We start from the raw sequence: 16399 nt of genomic DNA, 5'->3' as shown, positions 1-16399 counted from the left end.
TTCGCGCTAGCCCAAAAACTTCAACAGCTTTACAAACGAGTTTTTTACTTTTTTGGAGCGAACTGGTAAAGGTGGTGCTTTCCTTTTAACTCCCACCCCTGAGGTACTTTTTGTCAAAATCTAAGGCTAACAACGAAGCACTCTGTTTGAAAATAGCTTAATTTTGGTTCACTGATTTAAAGTGTCTCACAGGCAGTAATGATTGTGACACAGTAAATATTTGTGTAATTTGAATTTTTCCTCATAACATTAAGATTTTTATCAATGTTCAAGTTACTGCTCCTGAGACAAACTCATGTAATACAATCAGTCTGCTTAAATAATCTTAATAGTCCCTCACCATCTGGTTATCTCTTAAAAATAGATCGAATTGTGTTTGATGACCTTTATTGCCTAAGCTTGATAAAACTCGGGTATTTATAACCTTTAAGAAAAATCATCATTATTGAGCTGTCCGTTAATCTCTCTAGTCACACATCTTACACCTTATGAACTCTTACACAACTGCGCAAGATAATGTGCAGTGCATTTCTACTGATGTTAAAAAATAATGTTAACATGTACAATATGATGGAAAAAATGTTTAGCTACTGTTAACCCTTATTTGCGCTTTGTGAAGCAAGAGGCTGTAAAGGATCTTACCAGGCAGTTAGGGTCACTCATATATAGATGACCGCTGGTGGATGTTGTCTCTGTCTAATGTTTGGTATATATTTACTGGTTTTTCACTCTTCCATCCATATTGAACGACAAACTCAAACTGAACGAAGGCAAGACCGAACCTCCTCATTATTGGGACACCACAACAACTGGTAAGTTGTATAACTGAACGATAAGCTGAAACTGAACTAAGGCGAGACCGAAACAATCATTATTGGGACACCACAATAACTGGGAAGTTAGATAAATGAACGATAGGCTCAAACTGAACGAAGGCGAGACCGAAATCCTCATTATTGGGACACCACAACGACTGCGAACAGTGTAGAACTGTCAGTAGTTATGTTGGTGACTCGACCATCAAACCTGTGCTAGCGCTAGAAATTAAACTTAATTCCAGACTGTCTATGCCAACAGACATCGCAAATATAAGCAGCTTTTCCGTGACGTCTACAACGTTATATTCACCACATTCAAAAAATATCTCTCACAACTGTCAACTCTGGCCCTCATTGGTTCGTTGACTACAATCCGTAAATATGCTGAATAGGCTACTGCAGTAGTCTTCTGTATTTATCACCAGTTTGTGTTATAACTAAATTGCAGCGGGTAAAGAATGCTTGGTCTAAACTGAATTTCAGAGAACAAAATTTGTGCCACAAAACCTCACTTATTTTTTAATTACATCGGCTACCGATAAGAAACAGAGTCAAGTTTGAAACAGCTCCAAACACTTTCACGACTCTTTAAATTATAATTTTTCGGCCCCCTTCTACCGAAAAATGAAACTCAGAAGTCCTTCTTAGTAATACCTGTCTTCAGTCTAAAGCTACCCTAGCTGAACAATTTCTACTGTTCTGTCCCAAGATCCCACTAATATAGAGAGTGCAAATACCATCGAAATCTCACCTTTTTCAGACGGGTGTTTTTATCAGGGCGTTTTATCGTAGAACAAATTTTTCTTTTAATTGTATTGCAGTCTTTGAGGTGACTTCGTATTCTTATTCCCATCTCTTCACAGTTTTGGTTGATTGTACTAGAATTTCAACTCTAAATTGTTACGCAGATTTGAAAATTTCATGTAATTTGCGAGTCATCAATTTATCATGATTATCATTATTAATATTATTGTTATTATTATTAGGCTTTATCCTTCTTATAATCCTCACAACCTGTCCCAGTATCATCTGGGTCAAGGGGTGCCTTACGCATGTATGAATGCCATCCACCAGAGGAGGAGCAGAACTCCGAAACACAATCGTACAAGGTCAAAAGGATCATTCACATTTTTTCTTCAAATAATGTCAAATTCGCTGGATTGAATGAATTTTGTTGCTTATATTTGTGTTGATCCCGGCACTTGCTACCGAGCGTCCGGAGTGTCCTCCCAAACTTACATGCCATTTAATCCAGTGCGACGGTACCACAGCTTAACTAAACAAAGCAGCTAATTATAAACAAGATTTTGTGTTGTTTACAATCAGGCCGTACTTTCGTAGAAAAGGGGTAGGAGTTTTGAAGGGCCAAAGCAGGATAAATTTTGACACCTAACACATGAACATCGCTCAAAGAAAAAATCTGTTTTGATATTTGTCTGTTCAAAAAGTCAAACCGAGATGAAAGAGAGGGAAAAGCTCAAAACAAACCCTTTCTTTCAAATCTGCAGATGAAGGAACTAGAGTTACGGAATGGATGGAACAGTGGCTGACACTGATAAGATATGGCTTCTTGCTTCGTTCCAAAATTATCAAATCACAACAGCTGATTCGGTCAGTTTTTCTATTGTAAATCATTAACAGAAAGCTCCAGCGCAGACATGTACTATCGATTTGAGTCGTTTGAACGCTGCAATCGGAAAAACTTTTACAAGCAGAGTAATGGAAAGAAATCATAGCTCGCCTCAGCCCACTGATTGGTTCACATATTTTTGTAAGATTTAAGGCGTTCGAAGCGGCGACGGCAGATAAGTTCCCCGTGTTCTTTTAAAAAACGTTATGTTAAAGAATAATGTCGAGTTAGTCCGTCGTAATTGATATGAATCATAATTCGGTTAAAAAGAAACTCTGCTATGACTTCTTCATAATGCATAACAAAGTAGAAAATTTGCAAAATCTTGATACGACATTAATTATAGGCTGCTATTTTTAACTTCATCGAAAGTATCTTCATCTCCACCACTGAAATTTAACTAGGCCTTACTAATTTTCAATGAACCTGAGGCCAAATTGTATTGTTTATCCTGTCTTTTCTGAGGTTGATAAAATCTGCACATGCAAGTAGCAGCAACAATTTGAAAACCGCGAGGCGTGGATTTCGATGAATTGGCTGGAATTATCAAATTGACATGTACAGAAGTGGTAAACAGCTTGTTAAATAAACTTTAGGGCTATTCTTTGACCCCCGTATGGTCCATTATTTAAACATCTGAAGCTGTTCACCGATTTGAAATGGTTAACTACGATTAATCGTCTCTTGCGATCGCCATAAATTTATGTGCTATCTTGCCTTCACATTTACCCCATCAATAGTTTTTAACCGTCTTGTTTTCTATTTTCAACTGGGCAGATTTTGTTTGTTGGACAGGTCCTTGCAATCAATATGGCACCAGAACGAAGCGTGAACTCTGCTGCCTAAATTAATGTTTTCCTATATTTTGAAAGCATATCATACTTTTTCAAGATACTATGAACGTTTCCTTTTACCTCAAATTCGCATTAATGAATATTAAATTAGTTTGTCTTTTCTCTACCTTGGAGATCCTGATGTAAAATAAAATCCCTCAATCAGTTGGCCAACATCTGGTTTTCTGAGCAGTGGTACAATTTTTTAAGAGGGCGAATACCTTAATCAGATGCATTGTTTGACTAAAATTCGACGGAAACACAACTTGAAAGAATTGGAGGACAAATTTTTAGATCATCTTTTGTTAAAATCGTTCCAGCCTAAATTGTCAGCGGTAGCTATAACAGATCATGAGCAAATGTCGATCTTATAAAATCCAGATTTTTAATTGCACGAGAACGCGCGCGGAAATTTCTAGACTCTCGAAAGCTATTGCATGAAAACAAGTCCGGTGACCCCTTTTTTTTATTGTTCCAATATGATAATAACGTCGAAAGGAATCATCAGAAGAAAAAGTAGAAAGTTCTACGGAAGGAAATTTGCGATGTGTGAAAATTGCCTTTTTTCTAGATTTTCTGAAACTTCGCTCTGTAGAATTTTTTAAAATCTTTGTGTATTTTCCTTTTCAAGTACCAAATGCAATCACTGAAAAAAAACACGGGGTCACCGGGTTAGTTTTCGAATTATTTAATCCACAAGCTAAAAAAGAGTTCCCACATCAAATCCCTAAATTTAGCTCGAAAAATGCACTTTCAACGAATCTCTCTCACACTAACAAAATGCGATGGATTTTAATCGCATTTTGTCCAATGACTTTTGAACCTTTAGAAAACGATCCCTTAAAGTTGGAATAATTTGATATATCAGGATATAATTTCTGCCAATTTGGAGCAGTTAAATGTACTAGGTAACCAACTATTCGAAAAAAGAAATAGAAAACAGGGTTTTTGCAATTGTAAATATCTCCAATGGGCAACATTGTTCTGCAGAACCATATTTCTGACGTTCTCCCAGCAAAAGAAACTTGCCCTTGCCCATATTGTACGCTTTTATTAAGCTCTCATGGTCAATGAAAAGGTTTTCAAGGCTTGGATGCCAGCTATACAGTGTTTCTTCATATTTTAGAAAGAGTCTTGAGTTGGCATTGTTTAAGTCGTTTCCGCCTTTTATGAATCGCTTCATGTGAGCTGGTTTGGAAATCGCTGAGGTCGCACATGTCTATCTTTTCCTAGACGAGAAGCTGCGTTCACCTCTAATAAATGTACGCAAACTTGGCTTGCCGTGACATCCATCCTGTACGCTTGTTGCTTTAAAATCCAGTTATCCTACTTCCCTCCGAAGCTTTCTTAAGATCTGATTTTTGTCATTATAGCGCGACCTCTTTTCAACCTGGACGCTTTGGGGCCAAGATAGAGAATCAGAGGAATTCGACTACACGGATAAAGCTTTAAGATGATGTATAATTTGATCTGTAAATATATATGGCAAACCCCTTTATAGGCCATCGAAGTTCATCTTTATATTACCTCTGCGAAAAAAAGGACCATCTGCTATCACACAAAATTTGAAAGCGGTGTTTCATCGCGTTGGGGTGTACGAGGCTGCTGAAGTTGGATAATTTTTCATTATATAAAGGAGGGGGGCAACAACCATGTAGGCGTATTTTGAACTTGTCGATTTATCGAAGAAAACAAAGTGCGATAGAACCTTTTGATGATTTTTGAAAAAGGTTCTAGGAAATTTTGTACCTGTCGACGTTTCTCGATATTTATGGTCAGTGGCTTTTAAGTCTGGTGGGCTGAGAGCTTGGAAAGAGTACAATGTGGCGCACATTATCTCACAGTGTACGCTTGCCGGGCAAGGAGGAAGTGTTTCTTTTAACTGGGACAGCTTCCAAAATACGTTTCTCAATGAGTTCCAACAGAAAAAAATTTGTACTTATTAACTGCGTGGTGAAGCCGGACGGGAAAATTTTGGCTTGAGGTCACGTGTGACATCCTCGCGCCATGACCGAGTGCCAAATATTTCCCGTCTGTCCCGCCCAATCTCAGTCAAAAAGAATTTTATCATATGACTTCTATGTGTAAAAATGCCGAAAATTTTGTTTCAACCAGAATTGGACGCGATAGACGGGTGCACTCAGGACGACTACAAAAGCTAAATTTAGCATTTTACCACAGGGATTTGATGGGGGGTGGACTCTAATGCGCCAGGGATAGGCCAGGAGCCTGAACTACTCGGGATTTTTTAATAACTTAGTGACTCTCCTAAACTGTGAAAGTTTGAGAGAAATCGGTGAGATGGCATGTGTTTGAACAACGCTTTAAGACATTTCTTGAATACAGCTGATAAATCTTGAACACAACCGTTGTAACAGCGCTGATGAACGTTTGTCTGCACTGAGCAACAACACCGCTAATAAATAATGGTAATTGAACTAAGTGGAGTGCAATTTGTAAAGGTAATCACATGATCTCGAGTGCAATTTGGAATAAATAAGCACGAGTAAGTTTTTTCAGAGACTAACAAAATTGAGCCCGTAGGGCGAGTGCAGTTTGTGGTCTTTGAAAAAATTTACAAGTGCTTATTTATTCCAAATTGCACGAGAGAATTATGTGATTATGTATTAATAATATACATGAAAAAATACGAGGTAGCGCGCGTCACGTGCAAAAAACTAATCTACTCAAACCCTGCAAGTGACATTGACCTTGACATTGACCTTGACCTTGACATTGACCTTGACCAATCACTCTGACCAATCAGAATGTCTGGTTTGTTTCTTTCTTTGCACTGAATTAGCCCTCTACTGCACTGAATTAACTTTCTTCTGCACTGAATTAACTGAAAACTGCATTCATCTTAACCAATCAGAACTGAGAAATTTCTTCATGTATATTATTAGGGCTGAAATCATATGCATGATTTCAAACCAAAATTGTACGACACGAGGTTCAATTACCACTTTATTACATCCATTTTGGAATCACCCAAATACAGGACTTGTTCAATTGAAATATTTTATTGATGCAGTACTGAGCCGGTTTTCAAATTAAAAGCGGAACTGGAAATGCTTTTACATCTTATTTTGTATGCAAAACAGAAATGTGTCAGAAAACTCAGTCAAGCGTAAAGTGATGCGATTTAAAGCAAAAAATGGTGCGATTTGTGAATAAATCGCACCAATTAGGGCCAATCATATTAAAGGGACCACAAGTGATTTCAAAATGGATGCAATAAAAGCTGGAACATATCCACTAAAAGACCACTTATGAACAATTGGATACAACCTCTATAATACCGCTGAAACTAATGGCACAATGCGAAGTCTCTGACACTGACGGCCGAGCTCCTCGTGTAGAGCTTTTGTATTAATTCTGATCAGGACAGTGAACCCACAGGGAAGATTATTCCTGAATTACAATATGAAATATTGAGTTTAATGTCGAGCCATCTTGCCAAAGTGTAATTGTATGTTTGCGTTGCTGATAATATGGGGCGCATTGCCAACTGATCCTTGCGTGTCTTTGGTAAACCATACAAATGCGCTAATCTGGAGCCTGTATGGTGGACCGTATCTGAAATAGGCTTGGGTAGAATTCTACGAAAGATAGACTCTAATTCTTTCTCTTTCTGTAGAAGAGGGTGATAATATGTTGTTGGTCTGCTTCTACCCGAGGGCCTTTCGAGAGGAACCGATGGAACTTTGTTTCCATCATTGATGGATGCTTCAGATAACAGTCGTAGATATTCGGATTTGTCTATTACGACCACTCCTGAACCTTTATCTGGTTTTGTGATGACGATGTCGTCGCGTTGTTTTAATTGATCGATGGCAAGCAGAAGTGTCTTGGAAGGTTTCTGTACTTTGCGCTGGATGTAGTTCAGTGCTACGGATCGTAGGGTTGCAGCCGCCAACTCTTTCAAATCATCGTTTCCGAGATGAGCTTCAAGGCTCCAGTAAGCCTTCTCAAAGCTCGCTTTCACTTCAATCGATGAGACCCGTTGGGGAAAGGCAAATTTCAAGCCCCGACACAAGACCAGTTTCTGGAAGAAAGGGAGATCGTAGGACGATATGTTTGTATATGCTCATCAACATCCGTTTCTTTGTAGAGTAGCCTTGCGATCTTCTTTGTATGAGTGCTCATGACCTCCTGATAGTGGTTGTTTCTAAGGTTGACCATTGTGCTTAAAATGGAGGCATAACGGAACAAACTGCCGCTTCGGCGAATCTCGTCGTAGATGGAGTTGATCTCGTGCTTGAGAGATGCACTTTGTTTGATCTTTTCTTTGAGCTCTTCTGAGATAACATTCCTTCCGAAGGCTTCCGATGACTACTTCCATTTAGAGCTCCTTTCTTTGTCAATCTTGACGAATGTTGGAGTGAGATCAAAGCTCTGACAGAGTCGAAGAAATTCAATCAAACCATCGCAGTTGATCTGTTTCTTACTACACTGTTCAAGTCTTTTAAACGTGTAGTTGATTATCACGTTTTAAAATCCGTATCAAAAGAGATTTCTTAAGACATAAAACTGTAAAAGCGAACGATAAAATCCGACGTTTTGGTGTAGCCATGACTCCATTATCAAGGAAAATATGAAAGATCATGCAAATTGCAACTTATGAAGCATTTTTGGCGCGAAGAATTAACATAAGAGGGTACGAAGACTATAAAAATATTATAAAAATACTTTCGCACGAATGGAGTCTGATTGCACGCTAAGATTTGGCTTTATCCCTCTTATAAAAAGCATTTCGTACAATAAGCAGTCAAATTTGTTTCTGCATTTCTTAAGCACTTCGAAACGCTTTTGCAGGTCCTGGGGCATTTTCCCGTGCATTTTCTTACAGTGTTTGGCAATGGCGGAGGATTGTTGCTTATCTCCTTTCACACGATTATGTAAATGACCACGTGTGTAACCTACATAACCCGCATCACACAGGTCACATTGAAAACCGTAAACAACCGCCACTGCTGATTTACAATTGGTGGCTTTGATGTGGTAAATAACTTTTTTTCAGACAAGAAATAAAGAACACAGCGTTATCCTTGCATCTTCGGAAGCATTGATGCCAGCAAACGCATTTGTTGGTAGATTCTGTAAATTGTTGTTGGACAGGTCTCTATTTTCAACAAGTCAACAGAACAAAGCGTATTCTTAGAGATGTTGAGGAAACTGATACTTTCTTAGAAGAGTATATATTCCTATATCTTGAAAATGCTCGTAACCGCCTTAGATTCAGCTTACCCTTTTCATGTCCTTAAAATTCAAATCATTGAGTAACTGATTATCGGTAGCTGAGTGTAGTTTTTATCAAACTAACGATTCCATCAGCTGAAAGGGTAAACACTGTGGAATCCTAAGATGGACTTTTACGAGAATGGTGGGTGAATGACAGTCATTCTCAACCTGAGGCACACGCTCAGCACTTCAGTTTTTTGATGGTACATTGCAGTGAGTGTTTCAAGCTCCTGCCGAGGTGAGGTCTTAGAAAATATTTGAAAGAGTGCTCATCCATAACACTTCGTAAAAGAAAGCCGCTAATTTTCCGAAAAGCACGTGTATGCACTCTGAAGACGACATCGGAAAGTAAAAACACGTAAGTTACATCAATTGAGAATGATTTGGACGAGATAGCTGTGTTCTCTCCGTGCATTTTCTAGCCAGTCTACAGTTTTCATTCAGCTTTATTTTGTTCACTGATCCTCCTGTGAATAAACCAGACCTCAAAGAGGCCACAGGAGCCGGCTTAGAAAATGCTTGTGACTGACAAAATTATTCTTGAATTAATAACGGCATAAAACAAGAGAAAAGACTCTGTTTTGAAAATACAGTATAGTATGTTCTTCTGAATCCTTTTATCGTACATGAGCAAACTTTCATAGTATTCAGGAGCTAAAATTTGTCTCGTCCACTCCAGATTGCAAGGGTGATAGACAACTCACAGATAAAACATCGTAGAGTCGGCTATTCAGTAAAATATGAACACTTATGATAAGAAGACCTCACCAAATATTCATTTAGGGAGAAATAGTAGACATTTTTCATGTAACAGAAAAACTTAAATAACTAAAACTCCTATCGTTATACAACTGATTTACAAGGCTTTAACAAAAATGCAGCGATGTATTCTTAGGTACCGAGATCCTCTTCTTCCCATGGTTCCTTCAAAGTCTAAAATGTTGTCATTTGAGGCCTGGATGCTCAGCGATGACAACTCTCCGTAAGGTCATCATTTTTTCTCCATACATGTCTCGTAACAGTTCTTATATTGCGCTTAAAGCCTGGGAAATTTTGCCGAGTTTAGAGAAAAATAAAGTTAAATTGTAAGAAATGGGTATTAAATAGGCGCAAAAAGCTTAAGGGTGTTTAAAACAAAAACACAAAAACAACAAGTCCACACATCAAATTCCTGGGGTAAAAACTTATGTTTAGCTCGAAAAATGCACTTCCAGCAAATCTCTCTCACTCACACTGACAGAATGCGATGGATTTTAATCGTGTCTTGTCTGATATTTTTTGAAACTTTAGAGAACGATCTCTTAAAGTTGTAATAATTTGAATAGCTATTTCTACTAATTTAGAGCAGTAAACATCAACTTGGATTAACGCAACTATTCTATAAAAGGCTTCATCAAAAATTTTCTTTCGGAAAAATAAAATGAACTAGGAAATTTTGCAACTGTCGGCGGTTTCTCGCTATCTATGGTCAGTGGCTCTTAAATCTGGTGGGCAGGGGGTTCTGGTATCAATAGCACTGTGAGAATTTTCTGACACTAAATGGGATGCTAAGCTCCTCATGTGGAGCGTTATGTATTATTCTGATCTATGACCGACGGTTTTCCGTTTAGTTGAGTCTTTTAAACCTGCAGTAAGCCGGCACAGAATAGTGTTCCTTGATCACGATATGAAACACTGAGGTCTTGGAAATTTGTACCTCTCCAAATTTCCAGCAGTTGAGCCAATTATCTGTTCATTTTCGTTATTCAGATATGTAATAAGAATAAAAGAGAAACATTCCAGAATCGTTCTAAATTTGCAATATGGCATACTCTTTTACATTTAATCCCTTGAGGAGTCTAAAACGCACTTGTTTGTTAGCTCGAGTTTTTACGTTGCCATGGTAATCCGATTAAAAACCAAGTTTTCCTCAAGTTACGAGGGTTTAATAGAAATACAGCTCTGTGTTCCAAAGTACCAAGATCCCCTACCTCCCATGATCCGTTCCAGATTCTGAAATGTTTTCTTTTGACGCCTAGATGCTCACTGATGACAACTTTGCACAAAATGTTGCTCACCGAGGTTTTGTAGATAAATGAAACTTGTAATCGTTTGTCTCACGATGTTTCATGAACGGCTTCAAAAAGACTTTGCCTGCTGCACTCTGATCGTTTCATATTTATGTATAAATTATTTAAGTAATTGAAACGATCGCTTGAAAATTACATCAGCTTTTTCTCCACATTAAAACAACTTCGTAATGCAGAATTTTGAGTCCTTCTGTAGTAACTAATATCGTTTATACGATTCAGATGAAAGGAATCACGGGTATGACGTCAGCATAATGCATGACAAAGTATATAATTCACAAGTGATACGATTTAAGTTAGTTTCATAACACTTTCGAAATTTGACGCTCTAAAATCTAACTTGGTTTAGTAATATTCAATGATCCTGAGGCCAGAAACTCAGTCTGATATGAAAGTTCGAATCAGGCCTCTATACATCGGCATGTGGTCAAAAAATCAACACTAAACGTTCGTATGCTAAAGAAACGTCGTCCTTACAGATGTCCCAGCCGTTTGTTGTTATTAAAGGTTCCTGTTGACAAGTTCTGCAACTTGTTCTTGGACAGGTCCCTGAAACAGATTAAAAAATCAATTACCTAATCAGTTACTCAACTGTGAATCTAAATTCCACAGCTTACAACTGAAAAATTAACGACTTTTCTGTATGGTGCTTGTTGACTTGACTCGAAGCTTCACGTAGAAAAATACTTGCTGCAAGTTTTCCCCTAAGGTGGCGTGTGCACTTGAGATGATTAACTTTCTAAGTAAAGATTATCCTTCGAAAATACCAGAGCTTTGACAATTGCTTTTTCTGTTTATTAGAACCACGAAAAAAAAATCTATAATTATCATTATGTAAAGGGAAACACTCAAATTTTTTTTGGCTCTCTTAGGAAATTTTAAACACACGTAATATTACGTTTCCCTACACAATCAGGATCAGAAGCAAGTGTTTATCTACTTATAAATATGCTAAAGAAACGTCGTCCTTACAGATGTTCCAGCTTTGTGTTGTTACTAAAGGCTCCTTCTGGCAAGTTCTGCAACTTGTTATTGGACAGGTCCCTTGAAAAATATTAACAAATCAATTACCTAATTTACTTGACTGTGAACTTGAATTGCAAAGCTTAAAATAAAATTAATGACTTGTCTGGAGTGGTGCATGTTTACTTGGCTCGAAGCTTGATGTACAAATGAACTTGCTGTGGGCTTTGACCAATGCTTTGTCTGTTTATTAGAACCAGCAAAAAAGAACCCATTAGATCTGTAATGATTATGATGCAAAGGGAAACACCCGAAATACTTTCTGAGTCTCTTAGAAAATTTTAAACGCATTTGATTTTCTCTACACAATCATTATCAGAAGCAAATGTTTATCTTCTTATGGACTGATTTCAATGCAGCCCTCAGAGGTAATTCTGTCTCACTTTGTGCATCAGCTTTAAGTGAATTCTTTCCCGCGAATATAGAGATCAGCTCCAAAGCTCATTGGCTTGAGCTGGGTCAAACATAAAGGAGCGTCTCACTTGATCTTCAGGGTCGATGGACTGACATGTAGGGATAGGACCTGCAGAGGGTGCAGTGGGGGCATCCACACCCACCAATTCGCTTAATAATGAGTGACGGTTGCAAGGAGAGTTAAAAATAAAACCTAACATACAGAATCGAACCAAAGCAAATAATTGAGCCACAATTACATTTCTAATTCTTAATTAAATTTATTCAATTGTTCTATCTCTTTAGCATTTACACATAATTTAATCATAAATACCATCTGAAAACTTTATTGATATTGATTTTGAAAAGATTACGGCCTTGAATACTCTATTTCTTCTAAAAGCTCTAGTCGGTGAAAATCTAATATAACCACAAGGGGCTCAGAAGATTCTGGCAGCGGTCATTCTCGCAAATGCAGGTTCACGGGAAGTGTTGCAGCTTACTAACAAGTGACACGTAAGGATTCTCTTACAGTTTGACAGCAGTCATTCTCTGCAGTCCTTAGCGCTTCTGCAGCGGTCGATTTCAGGCGTTCCCTAATGTTTTAATAGCGAATAACGCTATTTGTTCCTACCTGTCTTGTCGCCGGATTCAACCCCTTTTTAGTGGTTTAATTTCGATTTTGTTGTCTTCATGTATTCCTGAGAAGGTTTGCAATGGTTTTCATTCTTCATCGGTGATGCAGCAGTTACTGAGGGACATTTCTGCGGTTGTTTTCGGGCTTTCTTAGGCGTTTTTTGTGGCGGTTGTCCTGATTGTGATCGTAAAAGCTGTGAACTGTTAACCAGCGTGTTTTTGAACGGTTACCCTCATGAGCGTTCACCAGCGCTTTTGCGGCGGTTGTCCTCAAACCGTCTGTGCTAATGCGCTTGTATTCAACCTTTTCTGAGCGGTATTTTCACCGTTGCCCTCTAGTGTTCCTCATGCGACAATCTTCCAGCCTACGCAGTTTTTTTAGAGGATTTTCGTCTGCGGTGTTCTAGCGATTTTCTTCAGGTGTGGTTCTCCAGCAGTTCTTTTCACGCATTCCTTGGCGTTGTTGGATAACCATCCAACGCTTCTCAGTAGTTTTTTAAAAACATTTAGAAGAGATTTAATAGCCGTTGTCTCCAAGAAGTTATCAGAGGCGCTGTACCGGTTATATCCAAGCATTCTTGGTGGTTTTGTAAGAGTTGTGTTCAACCAGTCATCAACAGCTTAGTAGCAGATATCTTCAAGTGGTGATCAGTGTTGTTGCTGTTGTGGCAGTTGTCTTTAATAGTTCGTCTGTAGTGGACTGTGCCATATCCCTCTCTTGATAACCCGGGTTAAGCTATCATCACCTGTGTTCTGACGAATGCTCTCAAGCATTAGCAGCGTTGCTGTAGCGGTTGTGTTGAAGCGTTTAAACGCGGTCTTGCAGTGAAATCAATGCCTTTAATTCTTCATCAGTGATACTTTGACGGTTTTATCTAATCGTCCATCAGCAGTGAGGTAGCGGTAGAATCGCGTCTCAGGGTTACATGTAGGTTGTACGGATTTGATAAACATTGGCGGTAACATGTAAAGAAGGGCTGTTACGTTTGACCACAGCGGCAGCCCACGAACAATCCAGGCTCTTAACTTGTATTCAAATGAGGCAGCTGTCAAAGCCTTGATAATCCTCTAGTTCATTTTTTTCTATCACAGGCACAGTGGTGGCCTTCATTTTGAGATTCACCAGCCGGCTCTTACCAATATACTAATGAGCGCCTCATGCAGATAACTTTGTATTACGCTGATATCTAACATCGACGATTTTCCTTTTAGCTTGGGTATTTTTACACTGCAGTGATCTGACGCGGGTTAACGCTCCTTTACTGCGATATGAAATGATGAGTTTGAAAATTTTACTGAAGTCGAGATCTCCAGCTAACCCTAAGATTGTTTTCTTTTACTTATCTAGGCGTGTAACCTTCCAATTTGCTTTATTTAAAAAATTTAGTCTTTTCTACCTTAATTAAAGTCTGAAAACGTCTCAAGAGGCCGGGCCAGTTGAACATAGCCCTGATGAAGGAAAATTTTCCGTGTTTTTGGTTGATGATATCTCTCTATGTCGAAGATCATTTCGCCAACCAGTGTTTATATAATACGTGGAATCTAATTTAACCGGAAAATTAAGTGCTCTGATACTGATAGTCCGAAATAGATATCCTATGAAAGTTCATTTAGTAAACTCAAAAATTTCATATCGCTTTACGACTATCTTTGCCTGTAGCTCGTTTATATCCAAGAGACCGGTTCACCTTTGGCTGATTAGTTTTGGACCGCTACAGTCAATGCCAAAACACCAAAATTACGTTTCCGGTCTTAGCTATTGTTAGCAAATTCAAGATATTTTTGCTGGGTTGTAGTTGTTGATGTTTGCTGTTGTTTTCACCTACTTTATTAGTTATATTCTCCTCATACTTTCGGCTGTCACTGTGCCACCTCTTAATTCAAACAGGAACCAAATTTAATGCTTTATATGATGCATACAAAGTACTTACAGCTTTGCTAAGGCTCGCGGAATTTTCTTTGGAATTGACTTCAGCTGTTTTCCTTCACAATTGGCTGATACTAAACCCTTCATGTTACCTTTAAGGACTTTGCATTGGCACGGTTGAGGGCACACTGACAAATAAAAACAGACTTCAATTAAAGTTGTTATTTGAATCATATTTATTTTAATCGTTCACTTTTATTTTAAGATTTATTAACCCAAATGTTAAATGAAATCGATGATGGTACGTTACAAAGTAAACCATCCGTTTGGCGGCATTCCTTCGCATCATCAAAAACTAAAACGTCACCCATTGAAATGAAAGGCAAATTTCCAATCAGATTTCTAAAATTTTGTTCTACCCTTTGTAACAAAAACTTCCTTTTTAATCACTGGCATGGTCATCATTCGCCGTGAATAAAAATTATCTAAAATAATTAAAGATTGGGATTTGTTGGGAATTGAAGGTATTCTTTATTGTTTTTCGTTTGATTTGTCCAAATATAAGAAGAAAAGTAAGGGCAATACGAAGTAAATTTTTCTTTTTTTAATGTTTAATGGACCGAATATAACCATTCTCAATTTCCTCATGTAACATGTACGTCGCGCAACTAACATGGCCACCCTGACCGAAAAACGGCCCTTAGCTTCGCAGCCTCTATGGACATTGGTTATGTTAGGTGCATTTTTTCTCGAACGTAGTTGAAGTAATGGACATGCGTTTGGGTGATTAGTGGGTACCGTTTACTAATAAATAAATAAATAAATAATGATTTAACAATGGACATCCACTGGGTGGCTATTCTTGTCCATTCTCAGTGAAAATCGACAGCAAATGTTTGCATCACTTTTTGACCACTATTCAGTGTAAACTCGCCTTACCGCTACCTCAGTGATATGATCACCTCGTTATTAGATTTTTACGGGAAGTTTCGGAAAAACAGCCATGCATTTTCGAATTTAAAACCCTCGTAAACGGTGGTCACCTGTTAATACGGCCACCGGCCACCGGCCACCGCCTACATTTTAAAATCCCAAACGGTAAATCCAGTTTATAACTTCACTCAGTTAATACGGCCTCGTGCTAAATTTAGAAAAGCAAAACGCTTGGTCAAGCCAATTCTATTAATCTCTGTCGTTTGCTGATGAAGCTGCTGATTTACATGACAAAGTAAGCAACTCTCCTCTTTTTAGATAGATAGCTAGATAGTTTGTTAATGAAACACATGGCAGCCCAAGGGCTGAACTACGTATTATAAAGTCATAACCTAAGGATAATAATATGATCACATGATGATATAATTAAAAAATTTTATAACCTAATAATGTAATATGAAAATGTATTCTAAGATCCAAATTCTGTTGAAAAAATGTATCGATACACAATTTCAATTAAGATGTGTTCTTAAAACGCTCGGTCTTCCACCCTGGGATTTCAAACCGCCTGTTTCGTCTGAGGGAGTAAGACTGTCTGCAAGAAACAGGCAATAAATTTCTTATGCGGTTATTTGATCTGACTTAAACACCGCGCGCGTATTACGAGTGACTTACGAGTATTTACAGGGTTCTACTGTATTTGAGCTCAAAGGAAAGCTGCATTCACGTTGCCTTGAGACTTTGGAAAGTTTTTTTATCTATCAATTCTGAACAATTTTGCGAATACCTGGCTTCAGATATTCAATAGTTTGATCAGCACAGTTCTCGATGGGAGTACAGAGAAAATCATTAATTGCAGGCACTGTTATTTTCAACATACTCCTTCACGTGAGATAAAGAGAACAGCCTCACCATATGCATTACAAATTATAGTTGGATATGTTTCTCAGTGC

At 38.1% G+C, this 16399-nt stretch overlaps 1 protein-coding gene and 1 long non-coding RNA gene across 2 annotated transcripts in view; both read right to left on the bottom strand.

Moving 5' to 3' along the window:
- LOC148742493 (uncharacterized) overlaps positions 1 to 16399 on the bottom strand; it is a 307714-nt gene that overhangs the window by 263355 nt on the left and 27960 nt on the right. The gene's annotated exons all lie outside the window — the stretch shown is intronic.
- Positions 1 to 16399, bottom strand: part of LOC111334734 (uncharacterized) — a 178721-nt gene that overhangs the window by 158633 nt on the left and 3689 nt on the right. The window contains exons 4-6 of the mRNA XM_088747592.1: positions 14578 to 14701; positions 11567 to 11638; positions 11072 to 11143 (exon numbers count right to left, since the gene is read on the bottom strand). Of these exons, the coding sequence (XP_088603718.1) occupies positions 11072 to 11143; positions 11567 to 11638; positions 14578 to 14701 (268 nt within the window). The remainder of the gene's footprint in view (positions 1 to 11071; positions 11144 to 11566; positions 11639 to 14577; positions 14702 to 16399) is intronic.

This window comes from Stylophora pistillata, chromosome 1 (assembly GCF_964205215.1).
Source record: "Stylophora pistillata chromosome 1, jaStyPist1.2, whole genome shotgun sequence".
NCBI lineage: Eukaryota > Metazoa > Cnidaria > Anthozoa > Scleractinia > Pocilloporidae > Stylophora > Stylophora pistillata.
This window is presented reverse-complemented; position numbering and strand designations above follow the sequence as displayed.